Below are 27,823 nucleotides of genomic sequence, written 5' to 3' on the forward strand. Positions count from 1 at the left end.
TTTTCTTTCATTTTAGTAAAAACAAAAATACAAATTAACCTATAATTTTCTTCAATGAGTATTCAATATCTTACATTATAATACCAACACATGTGGCTACGTCAAAAAGTTTTGAAACTGAGCTATATTCTACTTCTATTGAGTCACCCTACTGATAAAAACATCAACATAAATACAAAGATATATGCACATGAATGTATACCGCCACACTACCTAATAGCAAAACACTGGAAACCAAGTAATCAATCAATAGGGGACTATTAAAATAAATTATAATTCAATCATATTAAGAAATATTACATAGCTAGATATGGGATGTTAGTTCTACATGTACTCAGAAAGATGCTTATGATGCAAATGTTAAGTATGAAAACAAAGTTGTGGAATAAAATGCAGAAGCAAATCCTAATTTAGTTTGTGTGGGCACTGTAACTTAAAAAAAACAAATAACTTTTTTAAAAATTATGTTGAAAAATAAAGTATGCTACTCATAGCCCCCAAACTCAAGCCCAAGTCAAGAAAAGGGCTGCTAAGAATCATTCTAGGTCCAGGGTCATATGCTCTCCCTGAGCTGGGAATCAACGGCAAGAGTAATAAGCATCACCTTCTAAACTGCAGAAAGTAAGGAGAGACTGGAAAAACAGACATGGAAATATCTAAAGACAAAGAAGGGATCTAAGGGAAACAGGGCTAGGAATAGGGGAAGGGAATGGAAACAGGAAGGGGAAGAGGAGGGAAAGAAAGATAAGTGAGAGAGAGAGAAAGGGGACCTAAGAGAACAATTGAGAAACTTTTTAAAAGATGCATTTCTAGTCACCTACTAAACAAAATATACTGTAGAAAAATACTTTCAAACTTACACTGTAAGGGGTTGCTTCCATTTGGGACTGTTTGTATTGTTGCATTTTTCTGTCTTCTTTGACTGTCCATCTACTGTGACTTCCACATAAGGACTTGGTCCAAACCAATTCTTTTTATTTTCTTTAAGTTTTGCTGAGATGACTATTCAAAAGAAAAAGAAAGACATTTCAATACTTGACATGTTAGTTCATCTCTTAAATTAAATTTCATCAAGGTTCAACAGAATATTATTTCTCTGCTCAGAGAAACTGTTTTGCTCTAAAATATTTACTAATTTTATTTACTCAAGACTCTTGTATTTTCCTTCCGTGATAGTAAATATGACTTCCCCACACCATCCATCCACATTCCCATCAAGAGACCCCCCCCCCCCCACTGTCAGTATCATTAGTCCTAGATCTCCAAGGTCTATTAAAAAGCACATCAACAAACTTGGTGAACAAATATTTGAAAGCCCAGCAGTGACCACGTGCCAGATACTGCTCTAAACTCTGTGTGTATAAAGCAATTTACATATAGAAAAGGCCCGAGCTCTCACAGAGATTCTATTATAGTTAGGGGAAACTCCTTGTGAAAGAAAACAACATGATAATGTGACAGAATAAGACTCGGTCTCTGAGGAAATGACTTTTAAGTGACTATCCAAATAAAAGTGTCCTGACATGTAAAGATTGGGTGTTGGGGAACAGAAGCAAAGGAACTTGGCACTTCTGAGACAACACATAGCCAGCACAGGGAAGAATGGTAAATGAGGTGAGATCACATATAGGTTTGTAAGCAAAGATAAGGAATTTGGTTTTATTCTGAATATGTTAGAAAACCACTAGAGGAAAAGATTTACCAACTAAGTTTTTTTTTTAACATCTCATCAATAATATTATCTAAGTAAGGGCTTCTACACTGTGCCTCTTGAGATACTCATCTTCTTAGCTTTCACTCTTGAATCAGTCACCTTTGCCCTAAAATAGCCTTGCTCAAGCATCTTGGAGGATGCAACAAGTGAGCAGAATCTAGCATGCTATGGTTACTAAAGGGGCAACTCACTGCTCCCCCACAGATGAGGTAATTACAGCAAGGGAAGTATTCTACCACCTGGAAATTTACTTCAGCAGCAAAGTACAGAGAATGTCAGTGCCCATCAAGGTTAACGGGCCCTTGGAATTATTAGACGAGTTTGTATTCCAGATACCTAAGAAGTGCATATACAGTCAAAATTACAGTCTGTGAAGCTAGGTAACCTGCAGGGACAGTGCCAAGTGGTGGTCCTGAATCTCTGATTTCACATAAATCAAATATTCTTGTCCTTAGTGGCTAATGTGCCTTTTCTAAAGAAATCTAAACCAGCTGCAGGGAGACTGTTCTTACATTGTATCTGTATTCCATAAGTTAAAGTTTCATCATTATGTTGAAATACATATACTTGATATTAAAACATTGAATAGTTTTTGAAAGCCATTATTTTTTTAAAGTTTGTTAAAGAAAGAAAGAAGAAAAAAGGAGTTGCAAGAGATAAAAACTGACAATAAAGAGCCCCTGAAGGGAGTTAAGCCAAAGGTTGATATCAAACAAATTTACTGGGTGCCTCCGACATATATCCCCAGTTTTGGGCACTGGGGATATAGCATTGTTTAAATATGAACTTGAAAATCATTCTACTGCTATGGGAAGAATAAACTCAAAGAGGGACAAAGGGAGGCATCAAGAGACTACTGAGGTCATCCGGTCAAGGGATGATAGTCATTTGGACCATGGTGGTAAAGATGTTTATGAAAAGGAATAGTTTGGAAGAAGAACCAAAAGGGTTACACTGCATGTAGAAGTTGAGGGAAAGAAGAAGGATAACTCTCAGATTTCTGGCATGAATAACTGAATGGAAGTTTCTTCATCTGCAAAAGAGCACCACAGTGGTACCTCAGGTGCCATGCAAATGTGGAGATGAAAAGAGCAAATACATGCCTAGTGTTTCTCAAGGGCTGGTGCCTGGAGGCCCTCAGTAAATATTTTTATCAGTCAAGGCACAGTTGCTCCCCCTGGGAATAGCATGACACATTTTGGTGCTTAACTGTAAGGAGACTTGAGCAACCTGAAGTCCTGGCAATGATTCCTGCTGCAACTATGGGTACCCAAGCACCCAGGCCTGGACATACTCAGGCCGACGGGAGGCCTGCAGTGAGGGGTGCCAGCTTCGGGCTCCCCTGAACTCATAAAAAGATGGAAAAGATCCAGGAAAGAATAATCTTGAGGAGGATGGCATGGGCAGAAAAACCAAGAGTTCAACACTAAATGTATAAAATCTGAGATACATGTAAATTATCTAAGTGGAAACACAAATTTGGAACGCTTTTCAGAAAAGAAAATACTCAGGTAGGGACCAGGCCATAAAAGACAAGCTCAGTGGAATTAAAAATTGCACCCAATAGTCAAAATGCAAAGCCTAGACAGGAGAAATTATTTAAAGTGTTCAAATCTCTAAATTTAGATTACATCGAACTTTTATTATAGTAATAATATTATAAATGTTATAAAATAAATCAATGTACTACTTTCTAAAATTTAAATTCCTGTAGAAAATTAAAAGTAATAAAAGAAATTATAAACTGGAAAAAAGGGCTTAAGAAAAATGTCAGCATCATCTGCTAACCGGCCTACTACAAAAGGCCTCTAAGAATTGTCTGTTTTACTCTCACTACCCACTCCAACCCCAGTCACTGAAATTATTTTCAAAAACAGATGCGATTATGTCATTTCATTTCAATTATTCTCCATTGCCTACAAAATTAAGTTTAAACTCTTCCAGGGCATTTTACATCATATACTAAGTAGCAATAACCTAACAAAACTGCAGGATTCACATTCTTCTCAATTGCTCATCGATCATTTCTCCAGGATAGATCACGTTAGGTTACAAAACAAAAATTTTAAATGGCTGCGATTATACAAAGCACTTTATGACCACAGTGGAATGAAGGTAGAGACCTGGAAAATCCACAAATGCATGGAAGTTAAACAAGCTAATTTTAAACAATCAGTGGGTCAAAGAAGAAACTACTAAGAGATATCAGTAAATATCTCGAGATGAATGAAAACAAGATACAACCCACATAAAAATTTATGCAACACAGCAAAGACAGTGCTGAGACAGAAATTTATAGCACTAAACACTACATTAAAAAGGAGGAAAAGGCTAAAATGTGAGACCTAAGAACACACCGGGAGGAACTAGAAAAAATTCCCAAAGCAAGCAGAAAGAAAGATTAGAGCAGAAATAAATGAAATTGAGAATAAAACAAACAAACAAACAAAAGCAAGAGAGAATTAACAAAACCAAAAGATGATTCTTTGGGGAAAGCAATAAAATTGACAAATCCTTAGCTAGACTGACAGAAAAACGAAAGAAGATACAAATAAATAAAACAAAAAATGAGAGAGGGGACCCTATTGCTAACCCCACAGAAATTAAAAAATCACAAAAGTATACTATGAATACTGCATGCCAACAAATTAGACAACCTACATGAAATGAACAAAATCCTAGAAAAACACAAGCAACCTACATGGACTACAGAAGAGAAAGAAAACCCCAAGACAAACTACAAGTAAAAAAAAAATTGAATTAGTCATCAAAAAATGGGTCCCAATATAGAAAAGCCCAGGACCAGATGGCTTCACAGATGAATTCTACCAGTCATCCCAAGAATTAATTAATACCAATCCTGCTCAAACTGAAGAAGAGGGAATACTGTCTAATTTGTTTGGAGGCCATTATCACCCTAATACCAAAGCCAGATAAAGACACTACAAGAAAACAAAATTACAGATCAATTTCTCTTATGAATATAGATGCAAAAACCATTAACAAAATACTAGCAAACCAAATCCAAAAGCACATTAAGAGAATTATACACCATGATCAAGTGGGTCTTATCCCAGCTATGCAATGGTGGTTCAACACAAGAAAATCAATTAATGTAAAATACCACATGTCATGGTTAGGGACAGGTGTCAACTTGGCCAAGTTGTGGTACCTGTTCATCTGATTGGGCAAGCACTGGCCTGTCTGTTGCAATGAGGACATTTCATAGGATTAGGTCATGATCAGGTCAGCTACATCCACAGCTGATTCCATTTGTAATCAGCCAAAGGGGAGTGTCTTCTGCAATTAGTGATGCTAAATCCAATCATGGGAAGCCTTTTAAGGAGGACTCAGAGGAGACAGGTTCCATTCCTGCTTTGGCTGGTGAGCCTCTCCTGTGGAGTTCGTCCAGGCCATCCATTGGAGTCATCGGCTTCGCAGCCTGCCCTGTGGATTTTGGACTCTGCATTCCTACGGTCACGTGAGACACTTTCATAAATTTTATATTTGCAAGTGTTCCCTGTTGGTTCTGTTTCTCTAGAGAACCCTAACTAATACACCACATTAACAATAAGAAGGGGGAAAAACACATGATCATCTCTTTTGACATAGAAAAGGCATTTGACAAAATCCAGCATCCTTTCTACATAAAAACACTTGGAAAGATAGTAATAGGAAGAAACCTCCTCAACATAATAAAGGGCATTCATGAAAAGCCTACAGCTAACATCACATTCAAAAGTTAAAGACTGAAAGCTTTTTTCCTTCTAAGATCTGGAACAATACAAGGAGACCCACTGTTGCCACTATTATTCAACATTGTACTAGAAGTTCTAGCCAGAGCAGTTATGCATGAAAAAGAAAAGGCATCTAAATCAGAAAGAAAAAAGTAAAGCTTTCACTATTTGCAGATGACATGATCTTACATATAGAAAGACCTAAAAAATCTACCATAAAGCCACTAGAGCTAGTAACTAAGTTCAGCAAAGAGGTGGGATACAAGATCAACATGCAAAAACAATAAAAAAATCACTAGGGTTTCTTTATACTAGTAATGAGCAATTTGAAAAGGAAATCAAGAAAAAAATTCTATTTACAATACCAATAACAAAATAACCAAATATCTTGGAATAAATTTAACCAAGGATGCATAGGATTTGTACACAGAAAACTGCAAAACACTGCTAAAAATAATTAAGGAAGACCTAACTAAATACATACCATGTTCATGGATCGGAAGACTAAATATAGTTAAGATGTCAATTCTACCCAAAATAATTAATAGATTCAATGCAGTACCAATAAAAGTTTCAACAATTTACTTAGAAGAACAGAAAAAAACAATCAATTTATATGGAAGCACAGGGTGATCCAAATGGCTAAAAACATCTTGAGAAAGAAAAATGAAGCTGGAATTCTCACACTACCTGACTTTAAGGTATATTTCAAAGCTACAATGGTCAAAACAGCATGGTACACAGGTAGTTCAATGGTAGAACTCTCACCTGCCATGAGGAAGACCCAGGTTCGATTCCCAGCCCATGCACCCCACCCCTGCAAAAAAAAAAAAAAAACCAGTATGGTAGTGGCATAAGAATAGATATATTAACCAATGGAATAGAATTGAGAGTTCAGAAACAGACATGCTCGCCTACAGACAACTGATTTTTGACAAGGCAGGCAAGTCCATCAACTGGAACAGAACAGCCTCTTCAACAAATGGTGCTTCGAGAACTGGACTTTCATATCCAAAACAATGAAAGTGGACTCAAAATGGATCAAAGACCTAAACATTAGAGCTAAGACCATAAAACTCTTCAAAGAAAATGTAGGGAAATGTCTTGTGGTAGGAAGTGATTTCCTAGACCTTACACCCAAAGTGTAAGCAATGAAAGAAGAAACAGATAAAATGGGATCTTCTCAAAACTGAGTATTTTTGCATGTCAAAGACTTTGTCAAGAAAATAAAAAAGAGCCCACTCAATGGGAAACAATATTCGGAACACCACAAATCCAATAAAGGTTTAATAACCAGAATATATAAAGACACCAACAACTCAACTACAAAAAGACAAACAGTCCAATTGAAAAATGGGTCAAAGACAGGGATAAACACTAGGAAATACAAATGGTTACAAATACAAATACAAAAGCACATGGAAAGATGCTCAAATTCACTAGCTATTAAGGAAATGCAAATCAAATCCACAATCAGATACCATCCCACACCTACTGGAATAACCATGATTTAAAAAACAGAAAACTACAAGTGCTGGAGAGGATGTGAAGAAATATGTACACTTATTCACTACTGGCAGAAATGTCAAATGACATAGCCACTCTGGAAAGCAGTTTGGCGGTCCCTCAGGAAGCTACACGTAGAATTGCTATATATGATCCAGCAATCCCATTACTAGGTATATACTTATAAGAACCAAAAGCAGCAATATCAACAGACATTTGCATACTGATGCTTATAGCAGTGTTATTCACAATTGCCAATAGACGGAAATAGCCCAAATGTCCATCAGCTGATGAGTGGATAAACACTCTATGGTATATATACACAATGGAATATTATACAGCTGTAATATGAACTAACTATAATGTGCAAATTCTGACAGTTAAATTTGAGAACACAGGTGTGATGGTTAGGTTCTGGTGTCAACGTGGTCAAGTGATGATACCCAGTTATCTGGTCAGGCAAGCACTGACCTGACTGCTGCTGCAAGGATATTTTGTGGCTGTCTGATAAACTGGAAGGCTGGTATATCACATCTACAATCAACTAAGGCACACTTCCCACCAACGAGATAATCCAATTAGTTGAAGATATATATATATGTATATATATATATATTTTTTTTTAAAGAGAGGGAGACTTTTCCACTCTTCTTCGGCCAGCGAACCTCTCCTGTGGAGTTCATCCAGACCCTTCATAGAAGCTGCCAGTTTCACAGCCTGCCCTATGGATTTTGGAATCTTTCATTCCCACGAATGCATATGATACCTTCATAAATCTCATATTTATAGATATCTCCTCTTGGTTCTGTTTCTCTAGAGATCTCTGACTAATACAGCTTGGTATCAGGAGTGGTTTTTGAGAAAAAGAATTTTAAAAATGTGTTTTTACAATTGACTTTCTCCTCTGATTAGACTCAGAGGCACTAGTGACCCTGTTTCCAATAATCGAGATGGCACTGACAGTCCATGGGGTGAGTGGGCAAGAGAGATATGAAAAATATCACCATTAGATTCTGATAAGTATATGCATATACAAGGCAAGGCTCTGGGTGAGAGTGTTTTTGACACCTTTACAGAGTTTTGTGGAATTAAGAGGTATAATGTTGTTGGCTGGTTGTTGTTAGATATACTGGATACAGCGAAGAGGGAAAGGGATGAGTTGAAGACTTCAAATTTGAAACAAGCACTGTATGAATGATGTAAAAGTTTCCACATCTGCCCTGAAAGAAAACCTTATTTCCTGTGGTCTCAGACTTGAGATCTCTGAAAACCAGACATAAGCCTCATTGTACAAGTAGCAGATTTACAACATAAAATAAACTCTCAAATTTGCAGGGTGTCTGATGTTAAAGTAAGGGCTCTGACTGGAAAAAGGTGGGATCTGAAATGTGGGATGGGGGTATATGGTTCGATAATGATGGTGACAGGGAGATAGAATCTCTGAAATCTGGTGAGCCTTTACTAGATAGACCTAGTAATGGGCTGCCCTAAGGAAAGAGCTTCCCAACCTCCAGCCTGCCCAGAGGAGTCTGCCATTCAACCTCTATCTAAGGAAATTAACCCTTCAATTTGCTAACCCTGTAACCACCTCCCCTAGAGAGACAATCCTCATTTCTCTGTCTGGAGCAACTAATCCTGTTTCACCAGATGAAACTGTAATGGAATGCCTTGAGGTAAATGGCTTGCAAAACACTTCTATTTCTTTTTATGACCCATCCCATCCATCCCCACCTCTCTTTTCTTCAAGAGCTATAACTAGAGAAAAGTCCCAATAAGCCAGAAAAGGTGTGGTACAAAGTGTAATCGATAAGGAGGTACACTATATTCCAAAAGAACTGCATGCATTTTCCAATCTATATGGACAGAAATCAGGGGAATATATGTGGGAATGATATTAAGAATGTGGGATAATGGTGGAAGGAATACAAAGTTAGATCAAGCTGAATTTATTGATATGGGCCCACCAAGCAGAGATGCTGCATTCAATGTTACAGTTCCAAGGGTTAGAAAAGGTATTAACAGTCTGATAGGATGGCTGGCTGAAACATGGATCAAAAAGGTACATTACCTGAGGTTGAAAGGCCAGAACTGCCCTGGTATATTGTAGATGAGGGGATCCAGAGGCTTAGAGAGACTGGAATGTTAGTGTGGATTTATCATGGAAGATCTGTTCACACACCCCAGGAATGTCCAGAGGATGGACACATCATTCACCAGAACCCTGAGAAATAAATTCTTAAGACTAGCTCCCTCATCCCTAAAGAGCTCTGTAGTTTTCCTTCTCTGTAGGTCAGATATGACTGTGGGAACGACTGTCACTGAGCTGAAATCCTTAAAGAGAATAGGGATAATTGGAACACAAGTTGGCAGAAGCCATGTGGTGACAGTTAATCACCATAGACAAGGTGGGCATGGCCACTGGAATGCACAGCAGACTCAAAGCAGTAGTCAAAACAATCTGACTCGCAGAGACCTGCAGTGTTCACAAGTAGATCACGGGGTACCTAGAAGTAAAACAGATGGGCAATCTACTAAATTCTTGCTTGAGCTATATAAGCAGAAGAATTCTAGGTCAAGTGAACAGAAGTCTAACTTTTAACAGACAGTCATGGCCCTTTAATCAATTCCCAGACTTGAGACAGTTTACAGACCCAGAGCCTCTCAAATGAGGGGAGGGCTGGGTACCCTTGGGGAAGGACCCATTTATACTGCCCCAAATTTACACTGTTAACCTTTCTTTCAGACTTCCCTAAGGAGACCTATGGCTTTTTACCAGGGTGACTGTGCACTGGGGGAAAGGAAATGATCAGACATTGGGGGGATTATTAGACACTGGCTCAGAAGTGACACTAATTCCATTGGACCTAAAACATCACTCTTAGTCCATCAGTCAGAGTAGGGGCTTATGGAGGACAGGTGATCAATGGCATTTTAGCTCAGGTCCGTCTCACAGTGGGTCAAGGGTTCTGTGATCATTTCTCAGTTCCAGAATGCATAATTGGAATCAACATACTCAGAAATTGGCAGAATCCCCACATTTGTTCTCTTGACTCGTGGAATGAGGACTATTACGGTAGGAAAGGCCAAGTGGAAGCCACTAGAATGGCACCTATCTAGCAAAATAGTGAATCAGAAGCAATACCAGATTCCTGGAGGGAAATCAAAGGAGACCTAAATAAATGAAAGGACATTCTGTGTTCATGGATTGGAAGACTAAATATCATTAAGATATCAATTCTACCCAAATTGATTCACAAAAGCAATGCAAACCCAATCAAAATTTCAACAGCCTATTTTGCAGAACTGGAAAAACAAATTATCAAATCTATCTGGAAGGGTAAGGTGTGCTGAATAGCCAAAAACATCTTGAAATAGAAGAATGAAGCTGGAGGACTCTTATTTCTTAATTTTAGAGCATATTACAAATCTACAGTGGTCAAAACCGCATGGTTACTGACATGAAGACAGATACACTGATCAATGAAATTAATTTGAGAACTCAGAAATAGACCTCCACATCTATGGTAAATTGATTTTTCACAAAGCTGCCAAGTCCACTCAACTGGGAAAGAATAGTCTTCAACAAATGGTACTGGAAGAATTGGATATCTATATGCAAATGAACGAAAGAGCACCCCTATTTAAAACTATATGCAAAAATTTACTCAAAATGGATCAAACACCTAAATATAAGAATCAAGACTACAGAACTCAGAATAAAATGTAGGGAAGCATCATCCTCAAGATACTGTGGTAGCAGAGTGATTTGATCAGTGAGCAGAAAAGTATTTGCGAAGTCCCCTTTGGGAAATGGTGAGAACGGGGGAAAATCCAACCTCCCCAAGTTGAATTCTTGATATTCTCACAAGCAGTGTGGACAACCAAAGCAACAGGCTGAGCCCCCAGTCTTGGGGTTTGTTCATATGAAACTTAACCCCACAAAGGATAGGTCAAGTCTACTTAAAATTAGGCCTAAGAGTCACCCCCAAGAGAACCTCTTTTGTTGCTCAGATGTGGCCTCTCTCTCCAGCCAACACAACAAGCAAACTCACCATCCTCCCCTGTCTACGTGGGACATGACTCCCAGGGGTGTGGACCTTCTTGGCAACATGGGACAGAAATCTGAGAATGAACTCGGACTCAGCATCAAGGGATTGAGAAAAACCCTAGAATGAGCTGAGACTCAGCATCAAGGGATTGAGAAAATCCTCTGGACCAAAAGGGGGAAGAATGAAATGAGACAAAGTGTCAATGGCTGAGATATCCCAAACAGAGTCAAGAGGTTATCCTGGAGGTTATTCTTATGCATTAAGTAGATATCTCCTTATTACCCAAGAGGAAATGGAGAGGCTGGAGGGAACTTCCTGAAAATGTAGAGCTGTGTTTCAGTAGCCATGTTTCTTGATGATGATTGTATAATGGTGTAGCTTTCACAGTGTGACTGTGTGATTGTGAAAACCTTGTGTCTGATGCTCCTTTTATCTACCTTGTCAACAGATGAATACAACATATGGAATAAAAATAAATAATAGGGGGAACAAATGTTAAAATAGATTTAGTTTGAAATGCTAGTGATCAATGAAAGGGAGGAGTAAGGGGTATGGTGTGTATGGTTTTTTTTTTTCTGTTTTCGTTTTATTTTTTCTGTTGTCTTTTTGTTTCTTTTTTCTGAATTGATGCAAATGTTGTAAGAAATGATCAGGATGATGAATCTGCAGCTATGTGATGATATTGTGAATTACTGATTATATATGTAGAATGGAATGATCACATATTGGGAATGTTCGTGTTTCTTTCTGTAATTTTTTTTATTAATAAAAAAATTTTAAAAAAAGATATTGTGGTAGGAAATGGTTGCTTAGACTTTATACCCAAAGCACAAGGAATGCCAAAAAAAAAAAAAAATAGATAAATGGGATCTCCTCAAAATTTAAAACTTCTGCACATCAAAGAACTTTGTGCAATGCAAAAAAATATTTGGAAACCACATATCCAGAATATATTAAGAAATCCTACAACTCAACAGTAAAAACATAAACACCCCAATTTTTAAAATGAGCAAAAGAGTTGGGACTACCAAAACAATAGGCTGAGCCCTCAATCTTGGGGTTTGTTCATATGAAACTTAACCCCGCAAAGGATAGGCTAAGCCTACTTCAAATAGGCCTAAGAGTCACAGCCTACTTCAAATAGGCCTAAGAGTCACCCTCAAGAGAACCTCTTCTGTTGCTCAGATGTGGCTTCTTTCTCTCAGCCAGCATGACGAGCAAACTCCCTGCCCTCTCCCTCTCTACATGGGACATGACTCCCAGGGGTGTGGACCTCCCAGGCAGTGTGGAACAGAAATCCTATAACGAGCTGGGACTCAGCATCAAGGGACTGAGAAAACCTTCTAGACCAAAAAGGGGAAGAGTGAAATGAGACAAAATAAAGTGTCAATGGCTGAGAGATTCCAAACAGAGTCGAGAGGTTATCCTGGAGGATAACCTAAATTTTGTGACAGATGTCCTTTTTCTGTCCTTTAATCTGATAACGGAGCCTCGGGAAACAGAGAAAGAAACCTCAAAAGTAAATACTGTGATATCATCTTAAGAAAGCATCAATTTCATATAAATTTTATATAATTCATTCATTTTTAGATTCTGAAGAGGATACTAATTAGAAAATATGGTCCCTGGCCTAATAAATTCATAATCTAGCTGAGGACATAAGCTAAGTACAGTAGAAACGCAAACAACTCAGAGGTAATGATTAGTCTATCAATAAACACTACTTGAAGTCAAGGAAGAGAGACTGGGGTTTCACTGTATAATAAAGACAATGAAGTTTCAAGAATGTGTGAACAAAATTCAGTAACTTACCTTGGCTAGCACAAATGAGTCATAAATAAAGACCTCTGAGAAACCATATGGGGCCAGATATGAAAGATCTGACACCAATGTAAAGAAATTCTATACCACAGGCAATGAGAAACAATGAAAGGTTTTTGAGCAATGAATCAGGTAGGACATACTGGAAACATTAATTTGGAAGTGAAACATAGCACAATACAGGAAGAAGCAAATAAAGACAGAGATATTAGCAGGCAAAGGATCCAAACAGCTAATTCTCCACAAAAAAGATACAATGGCCATTAAGTACATGAAAAGAAACTTAACATCATTAACCACCAGGGAAATCAAATCAATACCATAATGAGATACCACTTCACACCCACTAGAATGGCTATAATAAAAAAGACAGTAAGTATTGACAAGGATGTGGAGAAATCAGAACTCTTCATACATTGCTGGTGAAGATGTAAAATGGTGCTGCTGGTTGGAAAAACAGCTTGGAATTCCTCAAAATGTTAAACATGGTTACCACGTAAACCATCAATTCTATTTCTAGGTAAATACCAAAGGAGCTGAAAACATACGTTCTCACAAAAATTTGTACACAAATGTTCCCAGTACCATTATCCATAATAGCTAAAAAAGAGGAAACTTATATGTCCGTCAATTGATGAAGGGATAAAGAAAATGTGTTATCAACATAAATGGAATATTATTCAGCAATAAAAAGGACTAAAGTAATGATACATCACAGATGAACCCTGAAGACATTATGCTAAGTGAAATAACCCAATCACAAAAGGCTACATATTATATGATTCCATTTATAGAAAATAAACAGAATAAACAAATTTACAGACATAGAAAGTAGATTAGTGGTTGTCAAGAGCTAGGGAGTAGGGTACACAGGTTGTTCCGTGTTAGAATGCCATACAGGAGACCTGGTTAGTTTTCTAGCCCATGCACTCAATAAAAATAAAGAAATAAATAAACAAAAGAAAAGCTAGGGGGACCAATGGAGGAAAACGGGGAATGACTACTAATAGTTACAAGGTTTCTTTTTTAAAATTGAATGTGGCAATGGATGCACAATTCTGTGAATATACTAAAAACCACTGATATTTTAAATAGGTAAATTGTATGGTATGTGAATTATATCTCAAAAAAACTGTTAAAACAAAAACAGACCAAAAAATAGCAGCAACTGCTGAAGCACCTATGTTTACTAGGGGAAAATCCTATGCAAAATATACAGAAATATCCTGAAATAAAAGTATTATTCTTACATTCCTAAACATTTTGTTCATTCATTCATTAAATAAAAATTAATTCAGGACCTATGCAACAGGTACTGAAGATTTACTTCTCTTGGGTTTTCTTCTTTCTTTTTTTTAATCTTAGGGGTAAAAATGAAAGTAGTGGATCTTTTCTAAGACTTACCAGTGATCTGAAGTTGTGATTTCATGGTCAGGCTACCCATTGAACCAAGCTGTGATCCACTGTCAGACATACCACCAATAATCAGCAAACCTGAACATGGCAAAGGAGAAAATGTAAACCTCAAAAATCCCATTTTAAAAGTATGTAAATAGTACTAACCAGGCCATTCCCATGTCCTGCTCAAGGCCCCATAATAATCAATGGCCTTCTCATTGCTAAATACAATAGTCTACTCTTGTGTTCATCCTATCTGACCTATCAGCAAAATCTGACACAGCTGATCATGTCTTCCTCCATGACTGGGTTCCCAGGTCACATTCTCGAGGTTTATGTCCTATCTCACTGATTGTTCCTTCCCAGTCTCTCCACTGAAGATTCTTTCTCTCTCCACTCTCTTAACGTTGGAGTATGCCAGGGCTCAATTCTTGGTCCCCTCTTCTTCTCTTATTTATCATCTAATAGCTTTAAATAGCATCCTTATACAACAAGTCCCAATTTTATGTCTCTTGCCCAGACCTTACTCCTCAACTCCAAACAACTTCACCTGAGCATCTAAAAAAAATCTCAAACTTAATATATTGAAAACTGAACTCCCAATCATCCTACAAACCTTCTCTACTCTGCAAGCCTTCCCATCTCAGGTGATGGCAACTCCATCCTTTTAGATGCTCCTGTTAAAAACCTTGGAGTCATCCTTGAATCCTCTTTCTTTTACATTTCCTCTCCAATTTGTCAGCAAATACTGCTGTCTCTATCTTCAAAATATATTTCAACCATTTCTAACCACCAATCTGATCAGAGTCACCATTTTATTCATAATAAAAGACTAAATCCTTAAAAGGACCTATATGACACAAGTTCCTCCTGCTTCCAACCTCAGGATTTCAATTCCTCCTACCCTTTTCTCCTCCTCAGACACACCATCCTCTTTATTATTCCTCAAATATGCCAGTGTGTTCTAGTTTTAAGGCCTCTGTTCTACTTGTTCTATTGGCTAATACGCAATCTGCAGCATCTATCCTGAATACTATTTTTTTCCCTATAGAATACATCACTTGCTGACATACTAAATGATTTACTTAGCAATTATGTTTATTATTTTTGTCTCCCTTGGCTAGAATATAAACTCCATGCGAGTAAGGATCTTTGTTTTGTTCACTGATGAATATAAAGAGCCTAAAACAATGGCACACAGTAAAAACTTATCTGCTTGTTGAATGAAATGAATATAGAAATGGTTTATTGAATTATATAAATAAACAACTCCAATATATGTCTTCTTCAGTCCCTAATCATAGGAGAGGCAATCCCAAAGAAACAGCATGACTTAAATAACAAAGATTCTCTAACAAAATAAGAAAACTTGGCCTTGATTCCTAGCTTCAACACTTATTATATGACACTATTTGATTATGTAACTTCTCTAGATTCTAGTTTCCTTCTCTGAAAATTAGGATAATACCATCTCTTATACCTTTGCAGGGCTGGTATAAAGATCAAATGGTTACACGGGTGAAGCAATATTCTGCAAATGTTTGTTATTTACCATTTGAATAAAATTAAATGTGTTCTTAAAATAAAAATCTGTCCTTATGCTTTTGGGGATTGGATAAAAAGATTAGAAATATTTCATACAAGGATAACAGCCACAGGGAAAGCAGAATTGGGTGGGAAAATGTAAAGATTAAAGTCAAACTAAATTCACTTAGCGCTTACTATTTGCCAGGTATTATGTTAGAAGTATACAAATACAATAACACAAACTGTAAACACTGCCTTGACCTTTTATAGAAAATTAGGTTCTACCAATTTTTTTAATATAAAATGATTCCGATGTCTCCTCAAGTCTGCAAAATGAAATGGAACACCAATTCTATAAACTATACAAAATCCAATAACTTAAAATTCGCTAAAAAAGGCTTTTTATTTTAAATAGGCACGCATAAATCACAAATAAAATCATTGACAGTCACCTAGAATCTAAAGATAAGGAAATGTAACACAAAAGTCTTAACATTGCAGTGCACAAGAGATTCTAACTCAAAGTGCTTGTTATAAAAGGTCTTCAAAGACATCATTACCAAATTCTGTACAACTATTACCTGCCCCTCAAAACCAAAAGCCTGTCTGCAATAGAATTATGACATCAAAAGGGAGGAGAAAGTCCTACTTTTTAGACACTGATCTATACCAATAATACATCACTGGAAAAAAAATACCATCTTTAATAGTGTAGATTATTTATCCTAAATTTAAATTAATTACAACGTCCCAAAGAAAACAAAACATTTTAAGTCTCTACAGACATAGGTTAATTTTTAAAACTTCCATTAACTTCATCAGTAAAGGTTAATCAAAGTACAGACTGTGAATATTTTTATGAACAATGATTCTCTCCAGCTAACTACAGAAAACCACTGTGGCAGAAATATTAGTACTCTGCAAAAACGTATATATTATTCTTACTTAACTAAAATTCATTAAATACTTTAAATCCTTCAAAAGAATAAAAAGCACCATTTGTGTAACAAGAAAGAAAAATGCTAGAAACTATGTAAATATTAGTTTGCAACCAGCTAAACAATTCACATATTCATACCATAGAACAGTATACCACACAGCCATTAAAACAAATAATTTATCAGTACCTAAAATGGAAAGATCCATTTTTTTAAAGTTGCAAAATACATACAGTATGATGTTATTTTTGCAAACAAAAACAAACTATGCACATCTATAGGCATATGGATTTATAAATAAAACACTGAAAAAGTTTATATCTCAAATTGGTAACAGGGTTACCTTTGTGGAGGAGGGTTACTAAAGAAGGTGACCATGGGTAATTTTAGTTTTGAAAGTATTGTTTGAATTTTAAAAAACAAAACATGTATCACTGATTACTTATATAATTAAAAAAACAGGCAAGACAGAGAAGAAAGAAAAAAAATTCATACTTCAAGCCCTATCTTCTTCTCTGAGCTCTAAACTCTTTGACCATTATTCACAACTGCCATGTATGATTAGAATGACTAAGTCAGAACTCTGTATGCCTGGCACTCATACTCCTACCATAGCGACAAATACCACCATCAAACCATTTGCTCAAGCCAAAAATACTGGCATTATCATTGATTCTTCTCTCCTTCACCCCAATATTAACAGCAGTCTAATAATTCTACCTGCAAAATATACTATGACTACCCCATAATATACACCTACTTTTTCCCATTTCTTCTTTACCATCTCAGTCTTCCCTACTAACACACATCTTCTCTACTAACAAAGTACTGCAAGTCATCCCTTCCTCCAAATTTGCTCCCTCTTCTTCCCATCATCCATTACACAATAGCAGCCAGAGTAATTTTATAATGAAAGGTGATTAAGCCCTACTCTGCTTAAAACATTCAAATAACTTCCTATCACACTTAGAATAAAATCCAAATTCTTTACTCTGATTTACAAAAGCCCCACTCAATTCCACTCATGGCTGACTCTCTGACTCTACCTCATATCATTCTACACTCACCCATTGAAATCTGACATTCTATCAAACATACTAAAGTCATTTCAACCTTAGATCATTTGTACTAACTGCTCCTTCTGCCAGGATAGAGAGATCTTCCCTCCATCTTCAAATAGTTAACTCTGTCTTGTACTCCAACCTCAAATTAAGTATCACCTCTTCTGAGAGGTCTTCCCTAACTATCCAATCTAAAGTAAGCATTCAGTTATTATTCTTTCTTTTTCTTTTTACCAATTTTCTGGTTTATTTGCTTGCTGTCTCTAAGACCTATAAAAACAGATAATTTGTCTATCTTGCCAATGAGTGCCTGGAATACATTACTTTTTTTTTTTTTAGTTAATTAAAGTACATCATTTACATTAAGGTTCACCCTGTGTTGTACAGTTTTATGAGTTCTGACAAATGCATAATGTCACATATACACCATTACAGAATCATACAAAATATTTTTGCAACCCTAAAAATCCTCTGGGCTTCATCTATCCATTCCTTCTCCTTTCCCTCAAAATCCTGACAAGTACTCATCTTTGTACTGTCTCTATAGTTCTACCTATTTCAGAATATTTGATAGCTGGAATCATACAATGTGTTTTCAAACTGGGCTCCTTCACTTAAGCAACAGGCATTTAAGGTTCTTCAATGTCTTTTTTTTATGGCTTGATAACTCATTTCTTTTATTGCTCAAAAATATTCCTATTGTGGATATACCCACATATTTTTTATCCACTCACCTATTTATTGTTTGCTTCCAGCTTTTTGGTATTTAGGAATAGTGCTGCTGTAAACATTTGTATGGAAGTTATAATAGTGTAGATATACATTTAAACTCAATTGAGTAAATGCCTAGGAAGGTGATTCCTGGACCAAATGGTAAGACTATGATTCCCTATGTAAGAAACTGCTAAACTGTGTTGTAAAGTGGCTGTATCATTTACATTCTAACCAGTAATGAATGAAGTTCCTATTGCTAAGCATCCCCATCAACATTTAGTATTGTCAAGTTTGGGGAGTATAGTCATTTTAATAGGTATGTAGTGATATCTGATTGTGATTTTAATTTACAACCACCTTATGATAGATTATGTTGAACATCTTTCCAAGTGCTTATTGGCCAGCTGTATCTCTTCAGGTCTTTTGCCCATTTAAAAATGTATGTATTTTTATTGAGATATCTTCATGCAGTCCATCCAAAATATAAAATCAATGGCTCATAACATCATCATACAGTTTTGTATTCATCACCATGATCATTTTTAGAATATCAGCATCACTCCAGAAAAAAAATTAAAAGAAAAAAAACATACATCCTATACCTACCCCTTACCCCTCCCTTTCACTGACCACTAGGTATTGCAATCTACCCAATTTTTTTAATCCTTTATCCCTCTCTATTATTTATTTTTTGTCCTTTTTTTTTTACTCATCTGTCCATACCCTGGATAAAGGAAGCATCAGCCACAACGTTTTCATAATCACAAGGTCACGCTGTAAAAGCTATATATTTACACAATTGTCTCCAAGAATCAAGGTTATTGGAATCATCAGTTTCAGGTATTTCCTTTCAGCTATTCTAATACTTTAAAAACTAAAAAGGGATAACTATATAATGCCTAAGAATAACCTCCAAAATAACTTCTGAACTCTATTTGAAATCTCTCAGCCACTAAAACTTTCTTTTGCTTCATTTCTCTCTTCTTTTGGTCAAGAAGGCTTTCTTAATCTCATGATGCAGGGTCCCAGCTCATCCCTGGGAGTCATGTTCCACAAAGGAGGGAGGGCAGTGAACTCACCTGTCAAGTTGGCTTAGCCAGAGAGGCCATATCTGAGCAACAAAAGAGGATCCCTTGGGGTGGTTCTTAGGCATAATTATAAGTAGGTTTAGCTTCTCCTTTGCAGGAGTAAGTTTCATAGGGCCAAACCCCAAGATGGGGGACTCGGCCTATTAAACTAAAGGAATTGCCCAGGTTGAGAAGTTTAATATTTCCTCCTTTCTGCCCAGTCCCTCAAGGGGACTTTCTCTTGCCCACTTTTTAATTGAGTAATTTTTCTTACTGTTGCAGTTCAAGAATGCTTTGTATAGAAGTTCTTCATTAGCTTTTTGTTTGCAAATATTTTTCCCAGTCTGAGTTTTGTCTTTTAATTCTCAGTGCCTTTTTGCAGAGCATCCCTGATTTTAATAAAGTCGAATTTATCAATTTCTCTTTTGTGGACTGTGCTTTTTTGTGTTGTATCTAAAATATCATTTGTTCTAGAAAACAAATGATGCTACGACCACTGGATATACACATGGTAAAGATTGAAGTTCAATCCCTACTTCACATCATATACAAAAATTAACTGAAAATGGGTCAAAGAGCTAAATGTAAGAGCTATAGCAGTAAAACTTCTAGAAGAAAACATGGGTAAATCTTCATGCCCTTGAGTTTGACAAAGATTCTTAGCTATGACACCAAAATCATAGACCACAAAAGAAAAAACTGATAAATTGGATCTCATCAAAATTCAAAACGTTTCCACTTCAAATGACACAGTAAAAAAAAAAATAACAGAGACTGAAAGAAAATATCTTCAAAACATATCTGAAAAAGACTTGTATCCAGAATATAAAAAAAACTTACTACAAATCAATACTAAGACACATCCCAATCAAAAAATAGAAAAAGACTTAAAGACACCTCACCAAAAAAGATATGTAATGACACATAAATAGATGGTTAATATCATTATTCACTGGGGAAATGCAAATTAAAACCATAATGAGATACCATTTCATACCCATTAGAAAGGCTATAAGAAAAACACAATTACAAGTGTTGGTGGAGATGTGGAAAAAAATTGGAACCCTTATACATAGTTGGTGGGGCAGTCACTTTGGAAATAAGTTTGGTAACTTCTTAAAAAATTAAACTTAAAATTTTGCCATATGGGCCACCCTGTTCATTCCCAGAACTGAAGTGCTGCCTCTACAGTGGGGACAAACACTTCATTCCCACATGACTCACAGAAAAGATACCCACAGTCCTAGGATATTCAGGCAGTGTCCACGTCAACAAAAGTACCGCATTCAAGAGGATCCAAGATTTCTGATTAGGGAGAGGTTGGGCTCACTTTTCTACCAGAAAAACAACTAGGGAACAGACAGAAACTATCAGAAACAATAGTTTGGGAGCTCTGGAGATTGGGGAAGAGTCTGTGTAACACCCAGGAAAGTGCAGGAGGAAGAGGTGAGGTGAGAAATTATGAGTAACCTTCATCAGCCCAGGCTCCTAGTACACATGCCGCACTCTCGGAGCAGAAAACTTCTGGGCCTCTGGTCCATAGAAGCCAGGCAGCTCCAGACTGAAAGGGTAGTAGAGGTCCACTCTCTCAAGAGAGTAGGACATGGTTTGGCACTGTGCCTGCTTCTGACCAGTGAATTTGGATTGCTAAGACAGGCCCAGCTTTACAACTGTCTGTAGACAGCAGGTAAAAGTAGACAACCGAAGGGAATAACATCTACAAGGCTCTTGGCCAGCCAGAAGAGTGAACCACTGGGGCAGAATTAAAGGCTTTTTGGTGTCTTTACTTGAATTGCTAACCAGAGTCCTGGGGATATGGTGTGCATTCCCTTTTTGTGTCCCTGGCACAGTCTGGTTGGGTAATACTGACAAAACAAGTGTCAAAGAAGAACATTAACACAAACCAAATCAGCAATGAAAGCTTTGATAAGAGAGAGAATATGACTTTCAGAGTAAATTCACTGAGATGATCCAATGTCCAGGTATCAGCAAAAAACAACAAGCCATATCAAGAAAGAAGTATGGGCTCCGCCGGCAGCGCTCCCGCCACCAGCCAGCCAGTCCTCCTCTCCCTCTTTCTCCGTCGGCGGCGCTCCCGCCGCCAGCCAGCCAGCCCTCCTCTCCCTCTCCTCTCCCTCTTTCTCCACTGGCGGTGCTCCCGCCGCCAGCCAGCCAGCCCTCCTCTCCCTCTTTCTCCACCGGCGGCGCTCCCGCCGCCGGCCAGCCAGCCCTCCTCTTCCCCCTTCTCCGCTGGTGGCGCTCCCGCCGCTGTCTTGCCCTTCTCTTTCCCCTTCTGCTCAGGCGGCGCTCCATTCGCCATCTTATCCTTCCCTTTCTCCTCCTGCTTCAGCGGCTCTCCAACCACCACCGTACCCTCTTCCGTCTTCACCAGCTCCTCCGCCACCGTCCTCGACAGCCTTGCCACCCTCACCTTTCCTTCTCCAGAACAACTACTGGGGGAGTGGAAACAATACAGAGCAGCTCCTGGAGCCACGACAGAGATCAAAGGGACGGCGCACCCCATCCTGGAACGGCTGACTGTCTGGGAAAACCAGCTCTGGTGAGATCGCCGAGGGGCGTGGGCTTTCCCGGGCGGGACGGAAAGCGGCCAGAATCCCTCCCTTCCTCCTTCTCAGGCCAGCTGGCAGAATTGGGCAGGCGGTCCCCTCGGGCCATGGCGGCTGGCGCCCCCACCACACGAGGCCCCCCGGACCAACTGAGAGAGTTGGGTCGGAAATCCCCAGACCATGGAGAACGGTGACCGGGGGGGTCCCTTCCAAACACGTGACTCCCCGGTCCGGATGGGAACGGTGCACTCTCCCGGGCTGCGACAGCTGGCGCCCTCCTGCCACGCTTGCTGCCCCAGGCCGACTACGAAATTCGGTCAGGCGCTCTCCCGGGCTGCAGCGGCCGGCGACCCTCCCTGCGTTTGGACGCCGGGGCCGGCTGGTACTCTTCCAAGCCGCTTCGGCTGGTGAGCCTCCCCCACGGCGAGAGTTTTCCAAAGTTAAAGGACCCATACCACCTTTTACTGGTGGAACCCGCAGATAAACGTGTGCCACAAGCGCCACCTACTGGGCAGGATAAGAAAAACAGAGCCCAGAGATTTCACAGAAAAATCTTTCAACCTGTTGGGTCCAACACCCAGGGAAATCTGACTAAATCCCCAGACGCCAGCAGAAGATAACAGATCATGCTCAGAAAATTGAAAATATGGCCCAGTTAAAGGAATAAACCAATAGTTCAAATGAGATACAGGAGCTGAAACAACTAATGCTGAATATACGAACAGAAATGGAAAACCTCTTCAAAAACGAAATCGATAAATTAAGGGAGGACATGAAGAAGACATGGGCTGAACAAAAAGAGGAAATAGAAAAACTGAAAAAACAAATCACAGAACTTATGGAAGTGAAGGATAAAGTAGAAAAGATGGAAAAAACAATGGATACCTACAATGATAGATTTAAAGAGACAGAAGATAGAATTAGTGATTTGGAGGATGGAACATCTGAATTCCAAAAACAAACAGAAACTATCGGGAAAAGAATAGAAAAATTTGAACAGGGTATCAGGGAACTCAAGGACAATATGAACCGCACAAATATACGTGTTGTGGGTGTCCCAGAAGGAGAAGAGAAGGGAAAAGGAGGAGAAAAACTAATGGAAGAAATTTTCACTGAAAATTTCCCAACTCTTATGAAAGACCTAAAATTACAGATCCAAGAAGTGCACCGCACCCCAAAGAGATTAGACCCAAACAGGCGTTCTCCAAGACACTTACTAGTTAGAATGTCAGAGGTCAAAAGAGAAAGAGAGGATCTTGAAAGCAGCAAGAGAAAAACAATCCATCACATACAAGGGAAACCCAACAAGACTATGTGTAGATTTCTCAGCAGAAACCATGGAAGCTAGAAGACAGTGGGATGATATATTTAAATTATTAAAAGAGAAAAACTGCCAACCAAGACTCCTATATCCACCAAAATTGTCCTTCAAAAATGAGGCAGAAATTAAAACATTCTCAGACAAAAAGTCACTGAGAGAAATTGTGACCAAGAGACCAGCTCTGCAAGAAATACTAAAGGGAGCGCTAGAGTCAGATATGAAAAGACAGAAGAGAGAGGTATGGAGAAGAGTGTAGAAAGAAGGAAAGTCAGATATGATATATACAATACAAAAGGCAAAATGGTACAGGAAAATATTATCCAAACAGTAATAACACTAAATGTTAATGGACTGAATTCCCCAATCAAAAGACATAGACTGGCAGAATGGATTAAAAAAACAGGATCCTTCTATATGCTGTCTACAGGAAACACATCTTAGACCCAAAGATAAACATAGGTTGAAAGTGAAAGGTTGGGAAAAGATATTTCATGCAAATAACAACCAGAAAAGAGCAGGAGTGGCTATACTAATATCCAACAAATTAGACTTCAAATGTAAAACAGTTAAAAGAGACAAAGAAGGACACTATATACTAATAAAAGGAACAATTAAACCTGAAGACATAACAATCATAAATATTTACGCACCGAACCAGAATGCCCCAAAATACGTGAGGAATACACTGCAAACACTGAAAAGGGAAATAGACACAAATACCATAATAGTTGGAGACTTCAATTCCCCACTCTCATCAATGGACAGAACATCTAGACAGAGGATCAATAAAGAAATAGAGAATCTGAATATTACTATAAAGGAGCTAGACTTAACAGACATTTATAGGACATTACATCCCACAACAGCAGGATACACCTTTTTCTCAAGTGCTCATGGATCATTCTCAAAGATAGACCATATGCTGGGTCACAAAGCAAGTCTTAACAAATTTAAAAAGATTGAAATCATACACAACACTTTCTCGGATCATAAAGGAATGAAGTTGGAAATCAATAATAGGCAGAGTGCCAGAAAATTCACAAATATGTGGAGGCTCAACAACACACTCTTAAACAACAAGTGGGTTAAAGAAGAAATTGCAAGAGAAATTAGTAAATACCTCGAGGGGAATGAAAATGAAAACACAACATATCAAAACTTATGGGACGCAGCAAAGGCAGTGCTAAGAGGGAAATTTATTGCCCTAAATGCCTATATCAGAAAAGAAGAAAAGGCAAAAATGCAGGAATTAACTGTCCACTTGGAAGAACCGGAGAAAGAACAGCAAACTAACCCCAAAGCAAGCAAAACAAAAGAAATAACAAAGATTAGAGCAGAAATAAATGAAATTGAAAACATGAAAACAATAGAGAAAATCAGTAAGACCAGAAGTTGGTTCTATGAGAAAATCAATAAGATTGATGGGCCCTTAGCAAGATTGACAAAAAGAAGAAGAGAGAGGATACAAATAAATAAGATCAGAAATGGAAGAGGAGACATAACTACTAAACTCACAGAAATAAAGGAGGTAATAACAGGATACTATGAACAACTTTACACTAATAAATACAACAATTTAGAGGAAATGGACGGGTTCCTGGGAAGACATGAACAACCAACTTTGACTCAAGAAGACATAGATGACCTCAACAAGCCAATCACAAGTAAAGAAATTGAATTAGTCATTCAAAAGCTCCCTAAAAAGAAAAGTCCAGGACCAGACGGCTTCACATGTGAATTCTATCAAACATTCCAGAAAGAATTAGTACCAACTCTCCTCAAACTCTTCAAAAAAATCGAAGTGGAGGGAAAACTACCTCATTCATTCTATGAAGCCAACATCACCCTCATACCAAAACCAGGCAAAGATATTACAAAAAAAGAAAACTACAGACCAATCTCTCTAATGAATACAGATGCAAAAATCCTCAATAAAATTCTAGCAAATCGTATCCAACAACACATTAAAAGAATTATACATCATGACCAAGTAGGATTCATCCCAGGTATGCAAGGATGGTTCAACATAAGAAAATCAATTAATGTAATATACCATATCAACAAATCAAAGCAGAAAAATCACATGATCATCTCAATTGATGCAGAGAAGGCATTTGACAAGATTCAACATCCTTTCCTGTTGAAAACACTTCAAAAGATAGGAATACAAGGGAACTTCCTTAAAATGATAGAGGGAATATATGAAAAACCCACAGCTAATATCATCCTCAATGGGGAAAAATTGAAAACTTTCCCCCTAAGATCAGGAACAAGACAAGGATGTCCACTATCACCACTATTATTCAACACTGTGTTGGAGGTTCTAGCCAAAGCAATTAGACAAGAAAAAGAAATACAAGGCATCAAAATTGGAAAGGAAGAAGTAAAACTATCACTGTTTGCAGACGATATGATACTATACGTCGAAAACCCGGAAAAATCCACAACAAAACTACTAGAGCTAATAAATGAGTACAGCAAAGTAGCAGGTTACAAGATCAACATTCAAAAATCTGTAGCATTTCTCTACACTAGTAATGAACAAGCTGAGGGGGAAATCAAGAAGCGAATCCCATTTACAATCGCAACTAAAAGAATAAAATACCTAGGAACAAATTTAATCAAAGAGACAAAAAACCTATATAAAGAAAACTACAAAAAACTGCTAAAAGAAATCACAGAAGACCTAAATAGATGGAAGGGCATACCGTGTTCATGGATTGGAAGACTAAATATAGTTAAGATGTCAATCCTACCTAAATTGATCTACAGATTCAATGCAATACCAATCAAAATCCCAACAACTTATTTTTCAGAAACAGAAAAACCAATAAGCAAATTTATCTGGAAGGGCAGGGTGCCCCGAATTGATAAAAACATCTTGAGGAAAAAAAACGAAGCTGGAGGTCTCGCGCTGCCTGACTTTAAGGCATATTATGAAGCCACAGTAGTCAAAACAGCATGGTATTGGCATAAAGATAGATATATTGACCAATGGAATCGAATAGAGTGCTCAGATATAGACCCTCTCATCTATGGACATTTGATCTTTGATAAGGCAGTCAAGCCAACTCACCTGGGACAGAGCAGTCTCTTCAATAAATGGTGCCTAGAGAACTGGATATCCATATGCAAAAGAATGAAAGAAGACCCATCTCTCACACCCTATACAAAAGTTAACTCAAAATGGATCAAAGATCTAAACATTAGATCTAAGACCATAAAACAGTTAGAGGAAAATGTAGGGAGATATCTTACGAAACTTACAATTGGAGGCGGTTTTATGGACCTTAAACCTAAAGCAAGAGCACTGAAGAAGGAAATAAATAAATGGGAACTCCTCAAAATTAAACACTTTTGTGCATCAAAGAACTTCATCAAGAAAGTAGAAAGACAGCCTACACAATGGGAGATAATATTTGGAAATGACAAATCAGATAAAGGTCTAGTATCCAGAATTTATAAAGAGATTGTTCAACTCAACAACAAAAAGACACCCAACCCAATTACAAAATGGGAAAAAGACTTGAACAGACACCTACCAGAAGAGGAAATACGGATGGCCAAGAGGCACATGAAGAGATGCTCAATGTCCCTGGCCATTAGAGAAATGAAAATCAAAACCACAATGAGATATCATCTCACACCCACCAGAATGGCCATTATCAACAAAACAGAAAATGACAAGTGCTGGAGAGGATGCGGAGAAAGAGGCACACTTATCCACTGTTGGTGGGAATGTCAAAGGGTGCAACCACTGTGGAAGGCAGTTTGGCGGTTCCTCAAAAAGCTGAATATAGAATTGCCATACGACCCAGCAATACCATTCATTGCTAGGTATCTACTCAAAGGACTTAAGGGCAAAGACACAAACGGACATTTGCACACCAATGTTTATAGCAGCGTTATTTACAATTGCAAAGAGATGGAAACAGCCAAAATGTCCATCAACAGAAGAGTGGCTAAACAAACTGTGGTGTATACCTACGATGGAATATTATGCAGCTTTAAGACAGGATAAACTTATGAAGCATGTAATAACATGGATGGACCTAGAGAACATTATGCTGAGTGAATCCAGCCAAAAACTAAAGGACAAATACTATATGGTCCCACTGATGTGAACGGACATTCGAGAATAAACTTGGAATATGTCATTAGTAACAGAGTCCAGCAGGAGTTAGAAACAGGGTAAGATAATGGGTAATTGGAGCTGAAGGGATACAGACTGTGCAACAGGACTAGATACAAAAACTCAAAAATGGACAGCACAATAATACCTAATTGTAAAGTAATCATGTTAAAACACTGAATGAAGCTGCATCTGAGCTATAGGTTTTTTTTGTTTTGTTTTGTTTTTTTACTATTATTACTTTTATTTCTTTTTTCTATATTAACATTCT

The 27,823-nt window shown here is 37.8% G+C and overlaps 1 protein-coding gene across 3 annotated transcripts in view; it reads right to left on the reverse strand.

Annotated features, from left to right (window-relative positions):
• The window catches only part of ITCH (itchy E3 ubiquitin protein ligase), a 237,554-nt gene that overhangs the window by 139,765 nt on the left and 69,966 nt on the right, over positions 1-27,823 (reverse strand). For all 3 annotated transcript variants that reach the window (XM_077110773.1, XM_077110787.1, XM_077110780.1), the window contains 2 exons: positions 14,232-14,321; positions 861-1,002 (listed from right to left, as the gene is read on the reverse strand). In XM_077110773.1, the coding sequence (XP_076966888.1) occupies positions 861-1,002; positions 14,232-14,301 (212 nt within the window). In that variant the 5' untranslated portion in view covers positions 14,302-14,321. The remainder of the gene's footprint in view (positions 1-860; positions 1,003-14,231; positions 14,322-27,823) is intronic.

Source organism: Tamandua tetradactyla, chromosome 1 (genome assembly GCF_023851605.1).
Source record: "Tamandua tetradactyla isolate mTamTet1 chromosome 1, mTamTet1.pri, whole genome shotgun sequence".
Classification (NCBI taxonomy): domain Eukaryota; kingdom Metazoa; phylum Chordata; class Mammalia; order Pilosa; family Myrmecophagidae; genus Tamandua; species Tamandua tetradactyla.